The sequence below is a fragment of the Pleurodeles waltl genome, chromosome 5 (genome assembly GCF_031143425.1).
Source record: "Pleurodeles waltl isolate 20211129_DDA chromosome 5, aPleWal1.hap1.20221129, whole genome shotgun sequence".
NCBI classification, from domain to species: Eukaryota; Metazoa; Chordata; class Amphibia; order Caudata; family Salamandridae; genus Pleurodeles; species Pleurodeles waltl.
Window position 1 is genome coordinate 465,007,571 of NC_090444.1, and position 20,576 is coordinate 465,028,146.

At 42.3% G+C, this 20,576-nt stretch overlaps 1 protein-coding gene across 1 annotated transcript in view; it reads right to left on the bottom strand.

Moving 5' to 3' along the window:
- Positions 1–13,072: 13,072 nt before the first annotated feature.
- The window catches only part of DNAAF10 (dynein axonemal assembly factor 10), a 101,088-nt gene continuing 93,584 nt past the window's right edge, over positions 13,073–20,576 (bottom strand). Inside the window, exons 7-8 of the mRNA XM_069234276.1 lie at positions 16,945–17,042; positions 13,073–13,392 (exon numbers count right to left, since the gene is read on the bottom strand). Coding sequence (XP_069090377.1) covers positions 13,185–13,392; positions 16,945–17,042 — 306 coding nt within the window. The 3' untranslated portion in view covers positions 13,073–13,184. The remainder of the gene's footprint in view (positions 13,393–16,944; positions 17,043–20,576) is intronic.

The window sequence follows — 20,576 nt, forward strand, 5'->3', positions numbered from 1 at the left end:
CTAGGAGTGACAGGTAGTTGTCTCTTTGCTTTAGCATAACAAGTTTGTATACATTTTACTATCCATCTAGCTATGCTATTTTTGGATATTGGGTTGTAAGGTAGTCAAAAAGCTACAAAGAACTATTTAGTTTTTCTAAATACTTTAGCTCTGTCAATGAAAAAAACATGAATGCACGTTTAACATTTAATGTGTGGAGGGCTCTTTCTGCAACTGAATCAGGCTACAGAAAGAACGCTGGTATTTCAATGGATTTGTTAATTTGGAAGTGGAAAACCACCTTAGGTAGGAACTTCGGGTTAGTACGAAGGACAACTTATCTGTATGAATTTGGAAGAAAGGTTCTTCCAAGGTTAGGCCCTGGAGTTCACTAATGCGTCTGGGTGATATGATAGTGACTAAGAATTCCACTTTCCAAAGAAAAGATACTCAAGAGCGCATGAATAAAGTGGTTCAAAAGGAGGGCCCATGAGCATGGTAAGCACAATATTGAGGTTGCAGGATGGTGCAGCAGGCACTAATGATAGAATAACCCTTTTAAGGCCTTCCATGAAGGGTTTGATGACTGAGATTCTGAACAAGGAGGAATGTTGTCCGTTCTGTAGATATGCAGCCCTAGCTAGAATATGTAAGCGAATGGAAGTGCAAGCTAAATGTAAGTGGAACAAATAAACAATGTCTTGGACAGTAACTATATTGGGATTAATGTGTTTGGATTGGCAGAAGCATACAAAAAGTGTCCATTTTGCAGCATAACATGCTCTAGTTGTGGTTCTATGAGCAACCCTGATAATGTCCATACATTCCACAGGCAATCCTAAATAACCAAACTCTATGACTTCAGGAGTCATATTGCAAGGTTGAATGACTTGGGGTCTGGATGTCTGATCTGACCTTGATTTTGAGTGAGAATGTCTGGCCTGTTGGGGAGCTTCTCCTGGGGAACTAATGAGAGGTCCAGAAGTGTGGTGAACTATGGCTGACGCGCCCACGTGGGAGCTACAAGGATCATGGTGAAAGATGTCGGCTTGATCCTCCGAACAAGAAACAGAATGAGAGGGACCGGTGGAAAAGTGTAAGCAAATATCCCTGACCAATGAATCCATAGAGCATTGCCCTTGGATAGCGGGTGTGGGTACCTGGAGGCAAAGCTTGGGCATTTAGCATTTTTTGCTGTGGCAAGAAGGTCTATCTGAGGAGTTTTCTCTTTTAGGAAGCACTTTTGAAGGACTTAAGGGTGGAGTTCCCATTCATGGACTTGTTCCTGTACCCTGCTGAGCACGTCTGCAAAGTCGATGTCAGTTCCTGGGAGATACTCTGCCAATAGGTGAAAGTGGTGATGGAGAGCCCACTTCCATATTGTCTGAGAGAGTTGTGACAATTGGGACGACGATAATGTCCCCCTTCGTTTCTGTAGATAATAAAATGCTGTCATGTTGTGTAGACTAAGACAACCTTGTGAGAGACATGATGAAGAAATGCTTTCAGCTAGAAATACTGCCTGAAGCTTGAGATAACATATGGAAGGATTGGTGACTGAGATCTCAAAGGCCTTGTACTGTGAAGTCTTGAAGGTGAGTTCCCCAACCTGTCAGTGATGAGTCTGTGGCCAGAATGACCTGAGGCACAGACAGGACAAGAAAAGGGCCCAGAAAAGTCCGTCCTTTCAAGAGGTTGGTGGTGTTTCACCATTGCAGAGAGTGGTGAGTATGGCAGTCTAACAACAATAGATCTTCCAGGTGACCCTTTGACTGACATCAAAGATTCAAATCCCTCTTTGGATACACATAGTTGCTCAGACACCTTACCGTCATCTGAAGTAGAATCTGTAGATGAATCTGAAACACGTTTACAAACCAGACCCCTGGTAAAATTTTCGGAGGAAGCAAGGCGACACCGCCTTGGCACGTTGCAAGATATCTGTATAAAACCACAAGATACTTCAACAGAAGCACCAAGTACATCCGGTATACAAACCAGAGCACGCAACAAAACTCCGAGACCTTGAAACTCGACGAACAATTGATCATTAACCTTTCTGATCATGACCTTTCCCCCACTGACAAAGAGATTCTAAATAGAGGTCTTTCCTTCTGTCCTACCAACTTCTGGAACATTGTTTAAACCAAAATAGATCGTCTTAAATTTGCTCGCCACCTAAAACTTAAATCCTTCTTTTCTACGTTTTCCCTTCCATCTTCTTTACCATCTTCAGTACTAAACACTAGTGATCTCACTGTTCAAGATCTGGAAGGAATTTGCCTACTACGAAACCTCTCCAACGTAAATGAACCTGACCTGACTGCCACTTCTTTAGCACAAGAACTAGATATAGAAATCAATCAGTACCATCCGTTTTATCTACAGCCTAAATCTACCTTCTCCCCAAATCTTCCGGCTGGTAACTCACTTGATCTTTTTTTTAACAGCTATGTCTAGGGATCTTGATAAGGAATACAGACGCTATTGCAAAAAACTGAAATATTTACCTACTAATACTAACAGACACCAAGTGACCGCCCTCTCACAATTGAGGAATAACAACAAAATTATCATTAAAGAAGCGGACAAGGGCGGTAATATTGTGATACTTGACACTAATGACTACTTACAAGAAGCACACAGACAACTTAATGACACACGATGTTATCAAAAAACGTACCTCTAATCCAACAGTTGAAATCCAACGCAGATTGTCTGATATGTTAGAGTATTGGTACTCTCGCCAAATCATTTCTAGTAAAGAAAAAACTGCCCTTTACCCACCTTTTCCTACTATTCCGACCTTATACTTACATCCTAAAATCCATAAAAAAGGTCATCCGTCAAAGGGTAGACCCATTATTTCGGGTATTAACTCAGTCTGTTCCAAATTGGGCACTCTGATTTATCAAGAACTTCAACCCTTTATGAGTAACTTACCATCTTTTGTTAGAGACACCCAAGACATATTACAGAAATTACAGAATATTGATTGGCAACCAGACTACCTTCTTGTCACTATTGATGTGGTCAGCCTGTATACATCCATCAAGCATAGTGATGGCCTAGAAGCTGTTAAAAAATGCCTCTCCACCAAATCAGTGAAGTATACAGAACGCAATCTAATGATTTTGGAAATGCTAAGATTTTGTTTAGAAAACAACTATTCGCTGTTTGATGGTGAATTTTATTTGCAACTTCAAGGGACAGCGATGGGGGCTAAATTTGCACCACAATATGCCTGTATTTTGATGGGCGCGATTGAGAATCACTCGCTTTGGAATGAGAAAAATGAACATCTTTCCCAACATATAATTTTTGGGGACGTTATATTGATGATATTCTGCTCATCTGACAAGGCCGGAGAAACTTACTTAATGAGTTTTTACAGTCATTAGTGCCCAACCGTTGGGGTATTGATATCACATATCAAATATCCAATTTAGCAGTGGAATATCTTGACCTTTTGATCTTTATTGATAATGATAAACTACCAACCAGATTCTTTCGGAAAACGACGGCAGCTAACTCAATTCTCCACGCCTCAAGCTGTCACCCTCCGAGTCCCATTCGTAATATCCCGCAAGGATAATTTAAGAGAGCCAGACTGAATTATACTAGTATCTCTGACTATGAAACTGCTTCCACACAAATGATTGAGAGACTCACAGCCAGGGGTTATAAACAGTAGTTACTGAATACAACGAAGGTCAAAGTAAGTAAAATGGATCATATTAAAATGCTTAATAAACCTCAACTTCCTAAGCAGAATCCACGATTCGTTTTATAACAGAGTTTCATAATGGTCATCACTCAATTCGTAAACTTCTTAAGAAACATTTGCATCTATTACAAAATAACTCATCCATTAATCAATACATCACAAAAAATCCGCAAATAGGTTTTATAAGAGCTCCTAACCTTAGGAACAAACTAAGTCCATAGTTTTTTCAGGTCAAACCTCCTCAGACACGATTGCTCCCGAGACCCAATGGTTTCTTTACCTGCAGTAAATGTTGTATCTGAAAATTTGGCCTTTCTAAATCCATAACGATTCTAATTAATGACCATCAACATAAAATAAGTGACTTTATTAATTGTGAAAGTACTAACGTGGTCTACCTAATTAAGTGTCCATGTCATCAAGTCTACATAGGAAGTACCACTCGACCACTAAAAATAAGAATACAAGAACACTTTAGAAACATACAAAAACCTGATCTCAGGGCGCCACTTGTGGAACACTTTAATGAATCTCACCCTGAAGATCGCATATTCACCTTCTGTGGTCTTCGACGAAATAAACCGCTTCCCAGAAGGGGCAACTTACAACTTCGACTACGTCAGGAAGAAAGTCTTTTAATCATCCTTTATGATACAGTTGGCCATGGACTCAATAAGGATACAGAATGGCATTATTGGCTGATGTAATGCTCTGTAAATGTTTTCATTTCTCTCGGTTTATTTTTTTTATTATTTTAGTGCAGAATGCTTATCTACACAGTTATTTGGTGTATAATTTGGGTATTTTATAGACCCAAACGTATTTCACTATGACAATTCTTTGTAATTTTTTCATTTTGACAGAAGTTCTAGGGCAATTGTGAATCTAGTTTTTTACTTTGCATTTAGTTTTTTCTCTAGATAATTTGCAGCTCTCACAATAACTTGTTTAGTTGTGCTCGTTTTGATGTTTTTTCACTGCTTGATGTTGAATATTAGTTAGTATCCTTGGTAACTGTTTTTTTCTTTATTTTCACTTCGTTCATAGACATCAGTATTTTATTGCCTATGACCATTAAGTATGGCGTTCGTTCCTTTTTTTCCTTTCTTTTTTTTCTCTCTCCTCTTTCCTTTCTCTCCCCCCCCCAATAATCTTAATTAAAATTTTCAATTTAAATTTCAGGGTGCATTTTCTATCTTGGCTAACATGCTGCTCAGGTAGAAGACGGGCGCTACCTCCAAGATGGCTGCGCCACACTTAGTCCTTTTTTTATGCTTTCTCTCTGTGGAAACACGTTATTCTTTAAATAAAGGACGGGTGCGACCTCCAAGATGGCGGCACCCATTCTTAGTCCTCTTTCTTTGTCCCATTCTTACGCGATGCCGGTAATAAAAGAATACCCATTTAGTCAGCGCGTCCCTAATAATGGCGACGGACACGTCTGACTGTATTTCCCCGTACTCGTGGTTTCAATTGTAAATGAGTAAGCTCTGTTCTTGTAGTCTAACACCTTGATATGGTTTCCTTCTACTTTATTCTTTACCCATTCTTTTCTGTTTGAGAATTATTTTCTTGCAACCTGGTTATGATTCATGACATTGATGAACCCTATTTGGAACACACACAGTCCAGGCCCCTATTATGAACATGTTTTGTTTATAATGATCGCAAAACTTTGGCAAAACATTTTTTGTGGGCACCGGCACATCTAAAGCTATGTCCTTTCTTTAAGCTCTTATTATTAGCTTATTTGCTGTGTCAATAATTTCTTATGTTATTAATAGAGGTCAAAATGTATCTAAATAATGGGATGTCACCTACTTATGTGAGTTACTTCATTGTGCCATTGCTTCTAGTCACTGATGCACCTTAATGGGAAAATTTGCACTTTTGGATTCCAGTATGAACACATACTCAATCACAATTGCAAAAATGATGTTTTACGCATCACAAAAAAATTTTTTTGCTTCTAGATATAAAAAAAATGTTTTCAATTTGTCATTTGATTAGAATTGTTAGTTCTTGGTATTGCTCCAAAATAAGATACATGCCCCTTTTTTATGTTCTCATTTTCAGAATATTCGTTGTGTCAATAATTGTTCAGGTCATCCCTAGAGGTTCAAATGTATCTTTATGGTATGCTATCCACTTGTGTGAGTTATCCTAGTGTTTAACCCTTTACACTACCCTAATCCAGGGTGACGGATCATCCAAGTATACTAATATTCTGTGGTGCTGGCACCACTACCTAGTTATAGATCTGAATTATTCAATATAATATTTTCTTCTCTTCATTTAGTTCACAACTTGCGGCCTCATGTTTTAACTTTCATTTTGGACATCACCATTTGATTATCCTTCCTCTTACCACCTTTCTAACTTCCAATCTGGAATTGCTCCATACTTTGGCACCCTTACTGCATGGATCTCTAATGTCAACCATCATTTTACCTTTTTTCACTGACAGATATGGACAGCATGCAGGCTTATCTATTCCTGACGAACCTTGGGTTCCCACGTCTTCGTGTTCTTTGGCTCTTAATTTCTAATGTCCCTGTCCTCTTAGATTTTCTTAAATTTGTAACTCCTTTTATCTTCTACAGCCTTGAGAAAGCCCAGGTGAATGCACCCCATGGGTGAAACACGTGTCGGCTGGCTGAATGTTCACTCTGTCCTATGATCCAATCAATTATGTACAATATGGAATTAATCTATCTCTTCTGAATACATTTAAAACTGGATAACTTTTTGAGAAGTATCTTCGAATATTTCAAGGAACTTTCAAGAATAATTGGCAATTGGTTGCTCTAAATTTATTGCTACAAGTGGGGACCTACCATATACCAGTTAGTTGGACCCTTTGACTGAGACCACTGACAAGACAGACACTGCTGTAGGGGACACGTGTGGAGTCTGGCATGGGGAACAATGGGAATGCGGGAGGCCATCATCCCTAACGGGTGCATGACGGTCCTGACTGTTTATGTATGATTTTCCTGAAACTGAGGGAGAAGAGACTGAAAACTGTGAACCTGAGGCAGATTGGGTATGCTAGCCCCACTTCTGCACTGAGAATAGCTACTAGATAGGGCTGTATCTGAAGAGGTTGGAGATGGATTTGACAAAATTGATTGTGAATCCCAGTGTGTGGAGGAGGTCCACTGTCATCGGAGTGTGATACTGGCATGCACTCTGGTAGAGTTCTGGCTTTGATGAGATAGTCGTCCAAGTATGGGAACGTGTACGTTTTGTCTTCTGAGGTGTGCGGCCACTACTGCTAAGCACTTTGTGAAGACCCTGGGAGCAGTGATAAGTCCAAAAGGAAGGACCTTGAAATGTTAATGTTTGCCTGCAATTAAAAATCTTAGGTATTTGAGATGTGCAGGGTGGATGGGGATATGAAAGTAGGCATCCTTTAGATCTAGGGCCGCCATAAAGCCCCTTTGTTGTAGAAGTGGGATAACGTCATGAAGAGTGACCATGTGAGAGTGTTTTGAGAGAATGTAGTGGTTTAACCCCTTTGCAGCCAAGAATGTAACAGTTACGTCCTTGGCTGTAGAACTGAGGCGCCAAGGACGTAACCGTTACGTCCTTGGACTGGCTGCTCCCCCCATGAGCCTCATCATCCCCACTGCAGGGACGGAAGGGGAAATTGCTTCCCCTTCCACACTCGCCCCTGCCTGCCCCGCCCCGTGACGTCTGATGATATCAGCGCATTCGTGCGCTGACCTCATTAGAGGCCTGCCCCTCCGCACTGGAAGCTCAGCTTCCAGCGCCGATTGGAGGAGAACTGCTTTTGCATTTCTTCTCCGATCACGTGGAGGGGCCGAGAAAGGCATCAAAGGAAAGGAATGGCCTTTCCTTTCATGTCTTTCTCGGTGTTTATGCTGCCCGATCGCAATGCGATCGGGCAGCAGAAATACCCACTAGACACCAGGGAGTTTTTTATTTTTATTTCTATGCATAAGGGGAGAGGCCCCTTGGGCAAGGGCTGCTCCCCAGGGGGGCAAATTATTTTTAGGCCATTTCTGCCCCCCCCCCGGGGGGGGGGGGATACCTATGTTTTTGGTCCTGGGCTCAGCAACCATCTAGGGAAACCAACCAATCTCAGACACTTCTGAATACTAGACACCCAAGGGAGTCCAGGGAGGTGTGACTTGAGTAGATCCCCCAATGTTTTCTTGCCCAGAATCCTCAGCAAATCTCAAATGTAGCTAAAAAAATAAAATAACAAAATTCCACATTTCTGTGTGGGATCACTGCACCGGGACAAATTTCCTACCACCCAACGTTCCCCTCAGTCTCCCAGTAAAATTGATACCTCACTTGTATAGGTGGACCAAGTGCCTGTGACAGGGAAGAGACAAAAACATGTCGAAATTGAGGGGGACCAAAGCAGGTCCAAAAGGGCAGTTTGAAAAAAAAAAATTTTAGGGTGACAAGTGCAGCAGAATTTTTATCGGTTTAGATGAGACAATGCTGGGTGATAGGAATTTTGTGGATTCCTGCAGATTCCGGGAGGTTCCATAACAAAAATGTAGGGAAAATGTGTGATTTCCAGCAAAGTTTGAGGTTTGCAGGGCATTGTGGGTAAGAAAATGGTGCGGGGTGCATGTGAAGCACACCTCCTTGGAATCACCCAGATGTTTAGTTTTCAGATGTGTCTAGGTCTTGTGGATTTTTCTACATGGCAGTGTCCCAAAGTCCAAAAAATGCAGTCCTCACAATTTCAAGTGGTACAATTTTGAGAGTTAGCCAAGCTCTCATGGCCCAACTGTAAAACTAAAACCCCAAATAATCAAATGTCCTCTTGCTTGCCATGGGATAAGATGTTTTAGTGTGCTGGGGGAGAGCTGAAAGACTTTTACCCCCTTCAGCTGGGGTGTGGGCATTACCAGGCCCATACTAATTGGTAGCTACCACACCACTATTTTTTATTTTTATTCCCTGGCATCTAGTAGACTTTCGCCCCCCCCCCCCCCCCGCCCGGTGTGGCTCAAGGGTAATTACCCCATCTGCCCAAAGGTTTTCTTGATAACTATTTTTCACTCTTTATATTTCAGCAAATGAATTGCTGTATACCCGTTGTAGAATGAAAACCCATTGCAAGGTGCAGCTCATTTATTGGCTGTGGGTACCTAGGGTTCTTCATGAACCTACAAGCCCTATATATCCTCACAACCAGAAGAGTCCTGCAGACGTAACGGTATATTGCTTTAAAAAATCTGACATCACAGGAAAAAGTTACAGGGTAAAACGGCTGTTTTTTCACCTCAATTTCAATATTTTATTTTATTTCAGCTGTTATTTTCTGTAGGAAAACCTTGTAGGATCTACACAAATTACCCATTGCTGAATTTAGAATTTTGTCTACTTTTCAGAAATGTTTAGCTTTCTGGGATCCAGCATTGGTTTCACACCCATTTCTGTCACTAACTGGAGGGAGGCTGAAAGCACACAAAAATAGTAGAAATGGAGTATGTCCCAGAAAAATGCCAAAATTGTGTTGACAAATTGGGTTTTCTGATTCAAGTCTGCCTGTTCCTGAAAGCTGGGAAGATGGTGATTTTAGCATCCCAAACTTTGTGCTGATGCCATTTTCAAGGGAAAAAAACACAAGCCTTTTTCTGCAGCCCTTTTTCCAATTTTTTTGAAAAAACACAAAATGTTTGATGTATTTTGGCTGTTTTCTTGGTCTCCTTCAGGGGAACCCACAAACTCTGGGTACTGCTAGAATCCCTAGGATGTTGGGAAAAAAAAAAAAAGGACACAACTTTGGCGTCAGTAGCTTACGTGGACAAAAAGTTATGAGTGCCTAAGCGCGATCTGCCCCAAACAGCCAAAAACGGGCTTGGCACCTGAGGGGGAAAAGGCCTGGCAGCAAAGGGGTTAATGGTTTGCGGTCCAAAATAGGCCTCGGAGAACTGTCCTTTTTAAGGATGAGGAAGTATACGGAGTATACTCCTGTTCCCTGGTGTTGTAATGGAACTGGCTTGATGGCCCCTTTAAGAAGGGACTGTACCCCTTTTTGAGAAGGGTGCAGTGTTTGTGGGATAGCCTGTGAGAGAGAGAGGGAATGTTTGGACAAGAAGTAATGAGCTCCAGACAGTAACCATGTTGGATAATGGAACGGACCCATTGGTCCGTAGTGATGCGGACACATTCTGTATGAACATTTTGAAGTTATCCCCGACAGGTGTGGAGTTGGGGGGTGGGGAAGAGGGGGCAGGACCGTAGATAATCAATGTTTTGTTGTGAGACTCCCCTGAAGGGACCCCTAGAATATGAGGTTGAAGGTTGTCTGGGGTGGGAGGTATATGCCTCTGAGGTTGTAGAGTTACAACCACCTCTGAATGTGGGACAATGAAAAGTGGCCCTTTGAGAGGCAGACTGAAGAGCACCCATGACTTCTGTGGTGTCCGCATCTTTTTTCACATTCACAAGGGTGGAATCCACTTGAGGGCCGAAAAGGTGCTCCTTGTCGAAGGGCATATTAAGCACTGCGTGCGGTACCTCTGGTTTGAACCCAGAGCATAACAGCCACACATGCCTGTTTATTAACACACTAGTGTTAATACCTCCTGCGACTGTGTCTGAAGCATCTAGGGCACAGCGGATGGAGTTATGTGCGATTGTTTGCCCCTCTGCAACAATCGATTGCACCCTTTTGCGATGTTCATCTGGGAGAAATTGGAGGAGCTTCTCCACCTCATTTGGTTGTATCTGGCTAGCAAGGCCTGTCAACTGGCAATACGCCAATGATTGGCTGGCTGTGTAGCCACCATTCTGCCAGCAGCATCCAGCTTTTCACTCTCCTTATCTGGAGGAGGAGAGTCCCCAGTGGCCTGACTATTGACCCGTTTCTGTGCAGTGGTGGCCACTATAGAGCCGGGGGGACCTGGGATCCGATGTATAGCAGGTTAGAGGGAGCAGGTTTATATTTCATATCTACTCTAGTGTTGATAACCCTACTGTGGATAGGTTCTTTAAAAAATGAGTCTGTGTGACAAAGCGTACCAGGGAGCAGAGGGAGAAACTGGATATCTCTATCTGTGGATGTAAAGGTATCGAACAGGAAGTCGTGCTCAATGGGGTCGCAATGCAGCTCAACATTATGGAAGGCAGCTGCCCAAGCTACTACCTGTTGGTAGGATGTACTAGCCTCTGGTGGGGAGGGTCCCACGGATCTTGGTCTTGCTGTATCTCACCCAAGTCATCCCCAGTACATATATAGGGGAACCTTGAGGTGTCAGATCTCCTGCAGTAGGTGATGGAGGTGAATGAGGAGGGATGTGAATGAGGAGGAAAGTGCAGTGGAGGAGAAGCATCAGGAGGAGGAAGAGAAGGCTTGTGAGGTGTGCTGATAGCCTTGTCCATGGTGACCTTCTTTGGAGAGGTAGAAGAGCCCAAAGAACAGTTTCCTCTTCAGCGGGGGAGATACCTTCCTGGACATGGAGGTGGTGCTGTCAAGCATCCATCGTCGCCAAAATAGGTTCACCAGGTGAAGACTGGCTGGAGTCTTTCTACTCCAAAAGCATTGGCTCCCTTGTTTTCGGTGGTTTTGGTTGGTGTCCTTTTGTCAGCACCAAAGCAGAAGTGGAAGCTGGTCAGCTCGGAGCCGAAGTATGTGGTGCCGAGGTCAGGATCAAGATGGCTCGGACCAAGGAGCTGGAGCTCGATGGCAAAGATGGTGTTGTGGTCTTGGCCATCTTTGAAGCTGAGCCGGAGGGCGGGGAAGCCAAAGCAGTTTCCGGATCTGGCCATGGCCTGGTGGGAGGGGCAGTCCGGTGACCTCTGTAAGGGGCTTTTTAGCAGTTTTAGGGTGAGCAGGAAGGGCCACGGTACCCACGGATTGTGGAGTTGGAGTTCTGGATGTAGAAGGCCTCCTCTTGTTCCGGCTCCTCCGAGGCATTCTCCTTCCCAAAGATGGCCAGAGTGTAATCCGGAGTCTTGTGCGCAATTTCTAACCGACGAGCTCTTCGGTCCCGAAGGGTCTGCTTCGACTGGAAAGATTTGCATGCGTAGCAGGTAGCTTCCTGGTGATTGGGGGAGAGGCACAAGTTACACACTAGATATTGGTTGGTATGGGGGAATTTAGAGTGGCACAGAGGGCAGAAATGAAACAGCGTCCATCCCATCGGCTCAGCATATTCTTTGGTACCGCGTGGTGAGGTAGGCCCGAAACAGGCGCAGTCACTTCGGAGGGCACGCGGTCGGTGACAGGACTGACAAGTAGAGACAAATGCGAGGATGGAAATACGTGATTGAGAACACGATACCATCGATAAAGAGAAGATGGAAGGAAAGATTTAAAACCCGAGCAATCCGAAAGACGGAGTGAAGACACACACGTCCGAACTCAGAGGAGAGAAAACAGTCTAATAAAGGAGACTATGCCCATGTGCAGTCACTGAGAAGGAGGAATCATTCGATCCCCTGATTCAAAAATGCTTCTTTGAAGAAAAACAACTTGCAACACTCTGGACCCAACACTAGATGGCAGGAATATGCAGAGCATGTGTATCTACAGCTACACGTGCCATCAAACATACATTTATATTTATAAACTGTCTGGCCTCTAGGTACTAACGTGTTAATTATTATCCAACTCAAGTAATTTAATCCACTTTGATGGATGAGAGTTTGTGTGAAGCTTCAAGGATTCAAACGTGTCACCTTCAGATTACTCAAAGACCTCTAGGTTACTTGCCACCTTATTTTAGTACATGCTTTGCCCAACAAACAGTATTATCATTAAAGATAGACATGTATGTTTCGGCACTGAACAGCACAATAAGTGCTACAATCAGATAAGTAATAGCTATAAACAGCTATTAATAAATCAATTGTGTGGTTTATTCTAACAAACACAAGACCTTGATTCTTAGTTTGTTTAACAAATGCCCAGAGTAGATACTGAGCTACTTTTTCTTTAGAATAAAATGTGTTCTCCAGCTATAGCCATCTCTAATATTGGGTTCATATCAGTTAAGAAATCTTAGAAAGCATGTTGAGAATTTGACAACTATATGGGCCACCATACATGTACGGAATAAAAAAGTGATTTGCAGAGTTACACAAATAGAGAACTACATTATCACATAAAATCCTTGATCTCTACTCATTATGAAGGACACACGCAAAAAAGAAGTAGACCGCAAGACGTTCCTAGCGGTCTGTGGATGTGTAAAATATTAAATAATGGCTTTATTACAAACATCTGTAAACGTCTGCCTGAAAGATACATTTGCAAAGGATCAAAGGAAAACACGTTTCCTGCTTGTGGTACTTCCTCTAGGCAGCAAGTTCATTATCAAACAAACAAGGTCTCTTTAACGTCCAACTTTCAACGGAGGTAGGTACACATTGTATTTCCGTTAAAAATTAACCAACATTTTATTTACAGATACTTAAAAAAATAAACATTGTTGGATGCATTATAAACTTCACTGGTGCTTTCTCGGGACATTCATTCGCCTCAGACTTTATTAAGTTTAGTTACTATGAGGACTCTCACAGTCTGATCAAACGACGTGCAGACACAGAGCCCTTGTTTGTCCGGACTCCAGTCAATGCTGGAAATGGGCTGTGTGGACAAAGTTACATTCTGTAGAAGAGCGACAGATCCTGTGACTCCCATCTCCACACCGTCAGAATCTTTCTGTGTGCGCTGTGTTGGATACTCACTAGAAAGGAATAAGAGGAGATGGTTCATACCCACAGAAGGATGAGTAAATGTCTCCTTCTGAACTAACATGTAGTAGCTTAAGTGCTCATTCCAGAAGAGGACACATCTGTATGGTTAAAACAAGTCACCTGTACTGAGACTGCCAATGCACAGGCCTGCATAACTAAGACATGTAATATTTAAAAGCAATGAATCCTCAGAACGTGATATCTGTTGTGCAACAAACACCAACATAGGTAACCCAGTGAGTAATGACATGACGGGTTTATATGTGTCAGTAATGTTGAAAAACATGACTCAGGAAACACCACAAAAAATAGTATAATTAAAAATATACCTGTGATTCATGTTGTATCACTAGGACAAAACATCCAATTAACGTCCTTATGAAAGGGTTCATATTCACTGGTGTGAATATTCATTGTTTTAAGCCACTTAAATTGTTGATCCTTTGCCAGCACACCACATCAGCAAGAATGTACCAAAAGAAGGTAATGGCTTGATCAGACTACAATAGGTCTGACTGCAATGCCTACGGCAGAGAGCACACAAATACTTACATATCAAATCAATGGGAACCATGAGGTCCATGGAGTATACAAAGTTTATTAAAAGCTCAGTCTACGGGTTGGATACTCTTGCCTTTGTGAACAATCTGTCAGGTACTCAAAAGAAAGAGGAGTTAATGACAAGGGGCTGAAATCAGAGTGCTGCACAAATTCTGATATATAAAGCTAGAGAGCTGTTTACCACTCAAAAAAGAGAGGCGATAATGACCAAGGGGCTGAAGTTAGAGCTGCAAGACGACTGACAGATAAAACTAGATTGTGCCCATTTATCTTCGTAAGTAATTCTGATACAAATGGCGTTCAAAAATACAACGGGTGAACAAAGGAGATCAAGAGGCGTGGCCCCATTATGAACCACTGTGGTTGAGGCCTTCAAAATGACATGAAACAAACGTACTCCAGTTGGTCATAAATACATTTTACTTAAAATAACTACAAGCAGATGGACATATTTCTAGTACTTGTATGATTAATTATATTTTGTACTTTAAATGTTTTAACATAACAAAATTCGACCTGTATTTTAAACCTAGCTATTTTTTTAATAATCATTTTCTCCCCGTTTTGGTGCCCAATTTTGTTTTTCATTTTATGAATCTAAGGGCCTGATTTAGAACTTAGAGAACAGGTTATTCAGTCACAACAGTGATGGATGGCCCATGATATCTAAATCCCATTGGATATATTGGGATTTAGATTTCAGCATCACCGTTGTGACAGAGTAACCCATCTGCCAAGTTCTAAATCAGACTCAAAGTGTTGTCAGACTCAAATCACTAGGTAACTCTGTGGCAAGTCGAGGGCGATTAGACTTTATAGGAAAATTGAGCATCTCAGTCGAATTAGACTGGCAATGCATCTACGTGAAATCATCCGTGAATTCAGGCCAAATGATAATTTCAGGGAAAGAGGTGATGGGATTAGACCAGGAACGCAGCTATAAATAAAAAGTGCATCAACATAAACGTACAATGCATTCCTATTTACTAAAATGTTTACATTCTAGTGGGGTACATAAATCACATGTTCTACCATAGGACAGCAAACAAATAACAATGACGCATCAGATCCAATTCTAATACTCTACGTGCCTGGTGACACCTCAGAGTTAACTCAATGATTAAGGACGGGACCTTTGAAAACAAGGGCCAAGACTATTTAGGTCTTCGCGAAATCTGTATTATAAACTGATACAGACTGCAAGGAGACTGCAAATAGATTGCCACCAAAGAAACATTTTTAATAGGCCTGGAAAGAGCGCTAGTCGCAGAGAGTGCAGCCAGTGTATCTGACTTCCAAAACTGATATGAGCTGCACTGCCAGAAGCTAGCGGTAAGAGGCAGGCAAATGAAGACGCAGGGTGTGAAAGGTGGTAGTCCATCAGATGATGTCTAAACTTTGTGAAAAAAGATGTATGAAAAACCAAAAGGGAAGAAAAGGAGTAGTAAGGACCAGCAGGCTTTTAAAAAGCCCAAGTCGAAAGGTGCACTTACAGATGGGCTTCCACTTTTTTGCTCTTGCAAAGCAGAAGATTTTCCAGTCCCTTTCCTGCAACAAGAAACTCCAAATGAGTCTTGAGACCGAGGGGTGGTGAGACTGGAGATAACCATACTCCAAAGTACATCCAGGATGAACCTTCCAAAATGCACACTTTCATGTAGACGCATCTCAAACTGCTGACAGCTTTGTTGTAGTTAGTTACTACACCTGCCATTAGCTCCACATAGAATTGTTTTTAAATGGCTGAGCGCACGAATGAACCCTGGGGGCACCCTTGAGGTTGTTAAAAGGCAAGTAGACCTTAAGGAGCAATTTCTAATAAAATGCCATTGCTAGTCCACGAGAGAATAAAAAATGGTACAAGACTGCTCCCTTCATATCCATACGGGAGCATAAAGCGCAAAAAAGCACCCAATGGTCCAGTGTCTCAAAAGCTCCAGAGAGAACAAACATGGTCAAGAAGCAAGCATCAGCATCACCATCAATAAACTAAGGCATTATAAAGAACTTGTTGAATGTCTGCTGGGTCTTGCATATAAACCAGTCTGAAAGTTGCTGAGAAACAGACAGGCATTTATAAAACTGTTCAGATGGGTTAGGCCTGTTGTCCGTGGTTTGTGGAACTCAATGGCAACTAAGCAATCTTTGCGACTAGTATTACTGTTAAACCTGGAACCACAGGAGTCCAATACTATTTTGAGCTCACTGATGCAAGGTTTCTCCTCCTGTTAGGAGTACTCGGAGATTGCCCTATGCACCAAGGTGAAGACAAATAGCCAAAATACAGTGTCTCAATTTTTACACTGTTGCTTGTTTGGCCAAAAACTACAACAGCATGATGGTGCTCAGAGACTGTAATTGCTGGGTCGGACTACACAAGCATGGTAGTGCTTGGAGGCTGTAAGGCCTGTGCCTAGGGCTAAGCAAATTCATATTACCATTCGGCACCATGAGGTCCGCAGAGTTCAACCTGTTTAGCAACTAGAGTGATTGTATCCATTTTATGGACTGCACAAAGATATCAGTCAGTACCTGGCAGGTATGCACTAAGTGCACTTGGAACCAAAGGTGCCACAGATTGCAGTATTTTAGCACCAGCCTGAGCATACACGCCATCTCGGAGTCTTGAGATGAGTGCGCTGGGGTGGAGGCCCTAACAACCAATTTGTTCCTGCTGCTTCCTGTTCTCACTGTAGCGTGGCAGTGGTGAGTGAATACGATCAGAGCCGGTGAAGAGACTATCACAAGTGAACACCCTCCAGTGACGGCACATGCTTAAGTTTTACTGAGCAGTGGTGGGAGGTGGCCAGTTTGTAAGATGGGCAAAGCAAATTACTTTGGCCCTATTTATCAAGGATTTCCTCACACACACAAAATGGCCAAACCTCTTTAATACACCAGGCCCATACTTTTTTGTATTTTACATTTTAATGAAAGCACTTCAGAGTTACAGATATATTATGTTAAAGTGGAGTACTCACTACTTCCAAAGATGCAGACTCCCAGCTCCTCCTGTTGTCATGAATATATCTCTGTTCTGTGGCAGGTGGCGAACTTGCCAAACGGTGGATTTGTGAGCCTAAATGAAACAAGAATACATTTTGTTCAATAATGTGCATTAATGTTGCTACTAATTTCTTCCATTAGTTAACTTATCAATAAAAGAAATTAGTCTGTGCTTGTACCACTTTGGATCAGTCCAATCAGCGTACCTTATTGCTTCAGCAGACAAACTTTCAACACCCAGGTTACTTAATGAGTTTGTCTTTCTACCACCCAACATTTAGCAGAACACACGTCTACGCCCCATTTAAGATGGTCTATTAATATATAAACCATTGTCATTTCTTGACTATCTTTGTCGTAACTAACCCAAAATTAAATAGAAAAGGGCACGTGAGAATATTAATGTAGCCAAAATAATGAAACTGCAATACAGGGAGTGCAGAATTATTAGGCAAATGAGTATTTTGACCACATCATCCTCTTTATGCATGTTGTCTTACTCCAAGCTGTATAGGCTCGAAAGCCTACTACCAATTAAGCATATTAGGTGATGTGCATCTCTGTAATGAGAAGGGGGTGGTCTAATGACATCAACACCCAATATCAGGTGTGCATAATTATTAGGCAACTTCCTTTCCTTTGGCAAAATGGGTCAAAAGAAGGACTTGACAGGCTCAGAAAAGTCAAAAATAGTGAGATATCTTGCAGAGGGATGCAGCACTCTTAAAATTGCAAAGCTTCTGAAGCGTGATCATCGAACAATCAAGCGTTTCATTCAAAATAGTCAACAGGGTCGCAAGAAGCGTGTGGAAAAACCAAGGCGCAAAATAACTGCCCATGAACTGAGAAAAGTCAAGCGTGCAGCTGCCACGATGCCACTTGCCACCAGTTTGGACATATTTCAGAGCTGCAACATCACTGGAGTGCCCAAAAGCACAAGGTGTGCAATACTCAGAGACATGGCCAAGGTAAGAAAGGCTGAAAGACGGCCACCACTGAACAAGACACACAAGCTGAAACGTCAAGACTGGGCCAAGAAATATCTCAAGACTGATTTTTCTAAGGTTTTATGGACTGATGAAATGAGAGTGAGTCTTGATGGGCCAGATGGATGGGCCCGTGGCTGGATTGGTAAAGGGCAGAGAGCTCCAGTCCGACTCAGACGCCAGCAAGGTGGAGGTGGAGTACTGGTTTGGGCTGGTATCATCAAAGATGAGCTTGTGGGGCCTTTTCGGGTTGAGGATGGAGTCAAGCTCAACTCCCAGTCCTACTGCCAGTTCCTGGAAGACACCTTCTTCAAGCAGTGGTACAGGAAGAAGTCTGCATCCTTCAAGAAAAACATGATTTTCATGCAGGACAATGCTCCATCACACGCGTCCAAGTACTCCACAGCGTGGCTGGCAAGAAAGGGTATAAAAGAAGGAAATCTAATGACATGGCCTCCTTGTTCACCTGATCTGAACCCCATTGAGAACCTGTGGTCCATCATCAAATGTGAGATTTACAAGGAGGGAAAACAGTACACCTCTCTGAACAGTGTCTGGGAGGCTGTGGTTGCTGCTGCACGCAATGTTGATGGTGAACAGATCAAAACACTGACAGAATCCATGGATGGCAGGCTTTTGAGTGTCCTTGCAAAGAAAGGTGGCTATCTTGGTCACTGATTTGTTTTTGTTTTGTTTTTGAATGTCAGAAATGTATATTTGTGAATGTTGAGATGTTATATTGGTTTCACTGGTAATGAAAAATAATTGAAATGGGTATATATTTTTTTTTGTTAAGTTGCCTAATAATTATGCACAGTGATAGTCACCTGCACACACAGATATCCCCCTAACATAGCTAAAACTAAAAACAAACTAAAAACTACTTCCAAAAATATTCAGTTTTGATATTAATGAGTTTTTTGGGTTCATTGAGAACATGGTTGTTGTTCAATAATAAAATTAATCCTCAAAAATACAACTTGCCTAATAATTCTGCACTCCCTGTATGAGAAAATATATTTATGCCAATCAAAAGCAATATATGATATTTTAGTTCAGTAGTTTATCAAACACTGCCCTAGCACTTCCTCAACAAACACTCTCAAAACCATCACTTACCTGTCAGCTACTTTGTCATTTATCTTTCGTGGGACCCCTACAAGTGGTGTACAGCGCCACACCATTTTAGACTGCTTAACTGCTCCCAAAAATATGACATAGTTCATGTTTAGCATCTGAGGTTTTTCCACCTTTTTAAATGTCCTACTTGACCAGCTGAAATTTCATCCGTCTTGTGCACATCAACGTAATCAGGGCCTCCACATCTCATTTTCTTTGATAATAAACAATACAAGTATCCCTTGCCCCACATTTAAACATCCGTAGATTTTCACTGAATTCGAATTATTTAGGCTTGCTTTTAGGGCCAAATTTCTTCCACTGTAGCCGGTCTGTAAGAGGATTTCTTGCTCACAAGATCTTGAACGTTAGGTACAAGCAAGAGTTTCTTTTACCACAAATGGTGCTTTTATGATATGTGGATGCACCCATTTAAGAACTCTTTGTTCATGATAGACCAGACTCCATCACCTTGAGACAAAGAAAGGGGCAGAGCGGCTAACTCTTACCTCTGCGTTTCTGATTTTACTCATGTTTCACCACTTACAGATGTTTTCTCTGGAGCATTGGGGAGATACACTGAGTTGACCCTTCAGTAAGGCCTGTTCTGTTATCACTAATGCTGAACCAGCACCACCACTGCAGGTGAGAGAGAGGCAACTAGCAAATGGGAGCAGAGATCAAAAGTAACAGTGGTTCAGGAGGTCCTTCCACTTCATCTACCACTTCTTCCTCGGACACAGCTGCCCCTCACAGGGGTGTCTCTTTAAAGAGAAGGCGCATCACGGTTTCCTCATAAAACAGGCAGCTCAACCCTCAATAGCAGTGCTGGTCCCTTTACCCCCTCACAGGACAGGTAGCACCTTAGTTTCCTCAATTCCAGAGTAGGCAGCACCAATGTTCATCACAGGACAGGCAGTAACCCTGCTTCCCTAGCTACAGAGCTGGCAGCACAGGTCCACTCAAGACAGGCAGAACAACGTTCCATCACAGGACACACACCATTATTGCTCGCTCACAAAGCAGACACACCCCTGCCGCCACACTGGGTAGGCAGCACTACAGCCAGCCCCCTCACATGAAAAGCAACAAAATGACTTCGCTACATGACTGGCAGCACTGATGCCTACTTGGAAGGCAAGCAGAAAAACTGTCTTTCAGGGGAGAGAGTACTACTACTCAGCCACAGATAAGGCAGCTTTGCTGCCTTCTCAAAGAGAACGCATGAATGCTCCAAACTTTCCTTGATCGTGCGCAAAACATTTTTTTAAATTGTATGTATTGGCATTTTAAACAAAAAACAAGGGGGGCGTTGTAGGGGAAGGGAAGGGGCAATACAAAACCCATGTCTCACATACGTAGTAGCATCACATGACAATGAAAAGGAGGAAGAGAAATGAATGCACAGTTGACAACTACAGCAAGTACAGCATCCCCAGCACCAGGCTTATGGGCAATGGTCTATAAGAGTCACACCGGTTAGCTGGCTTGCTATGTTTCAG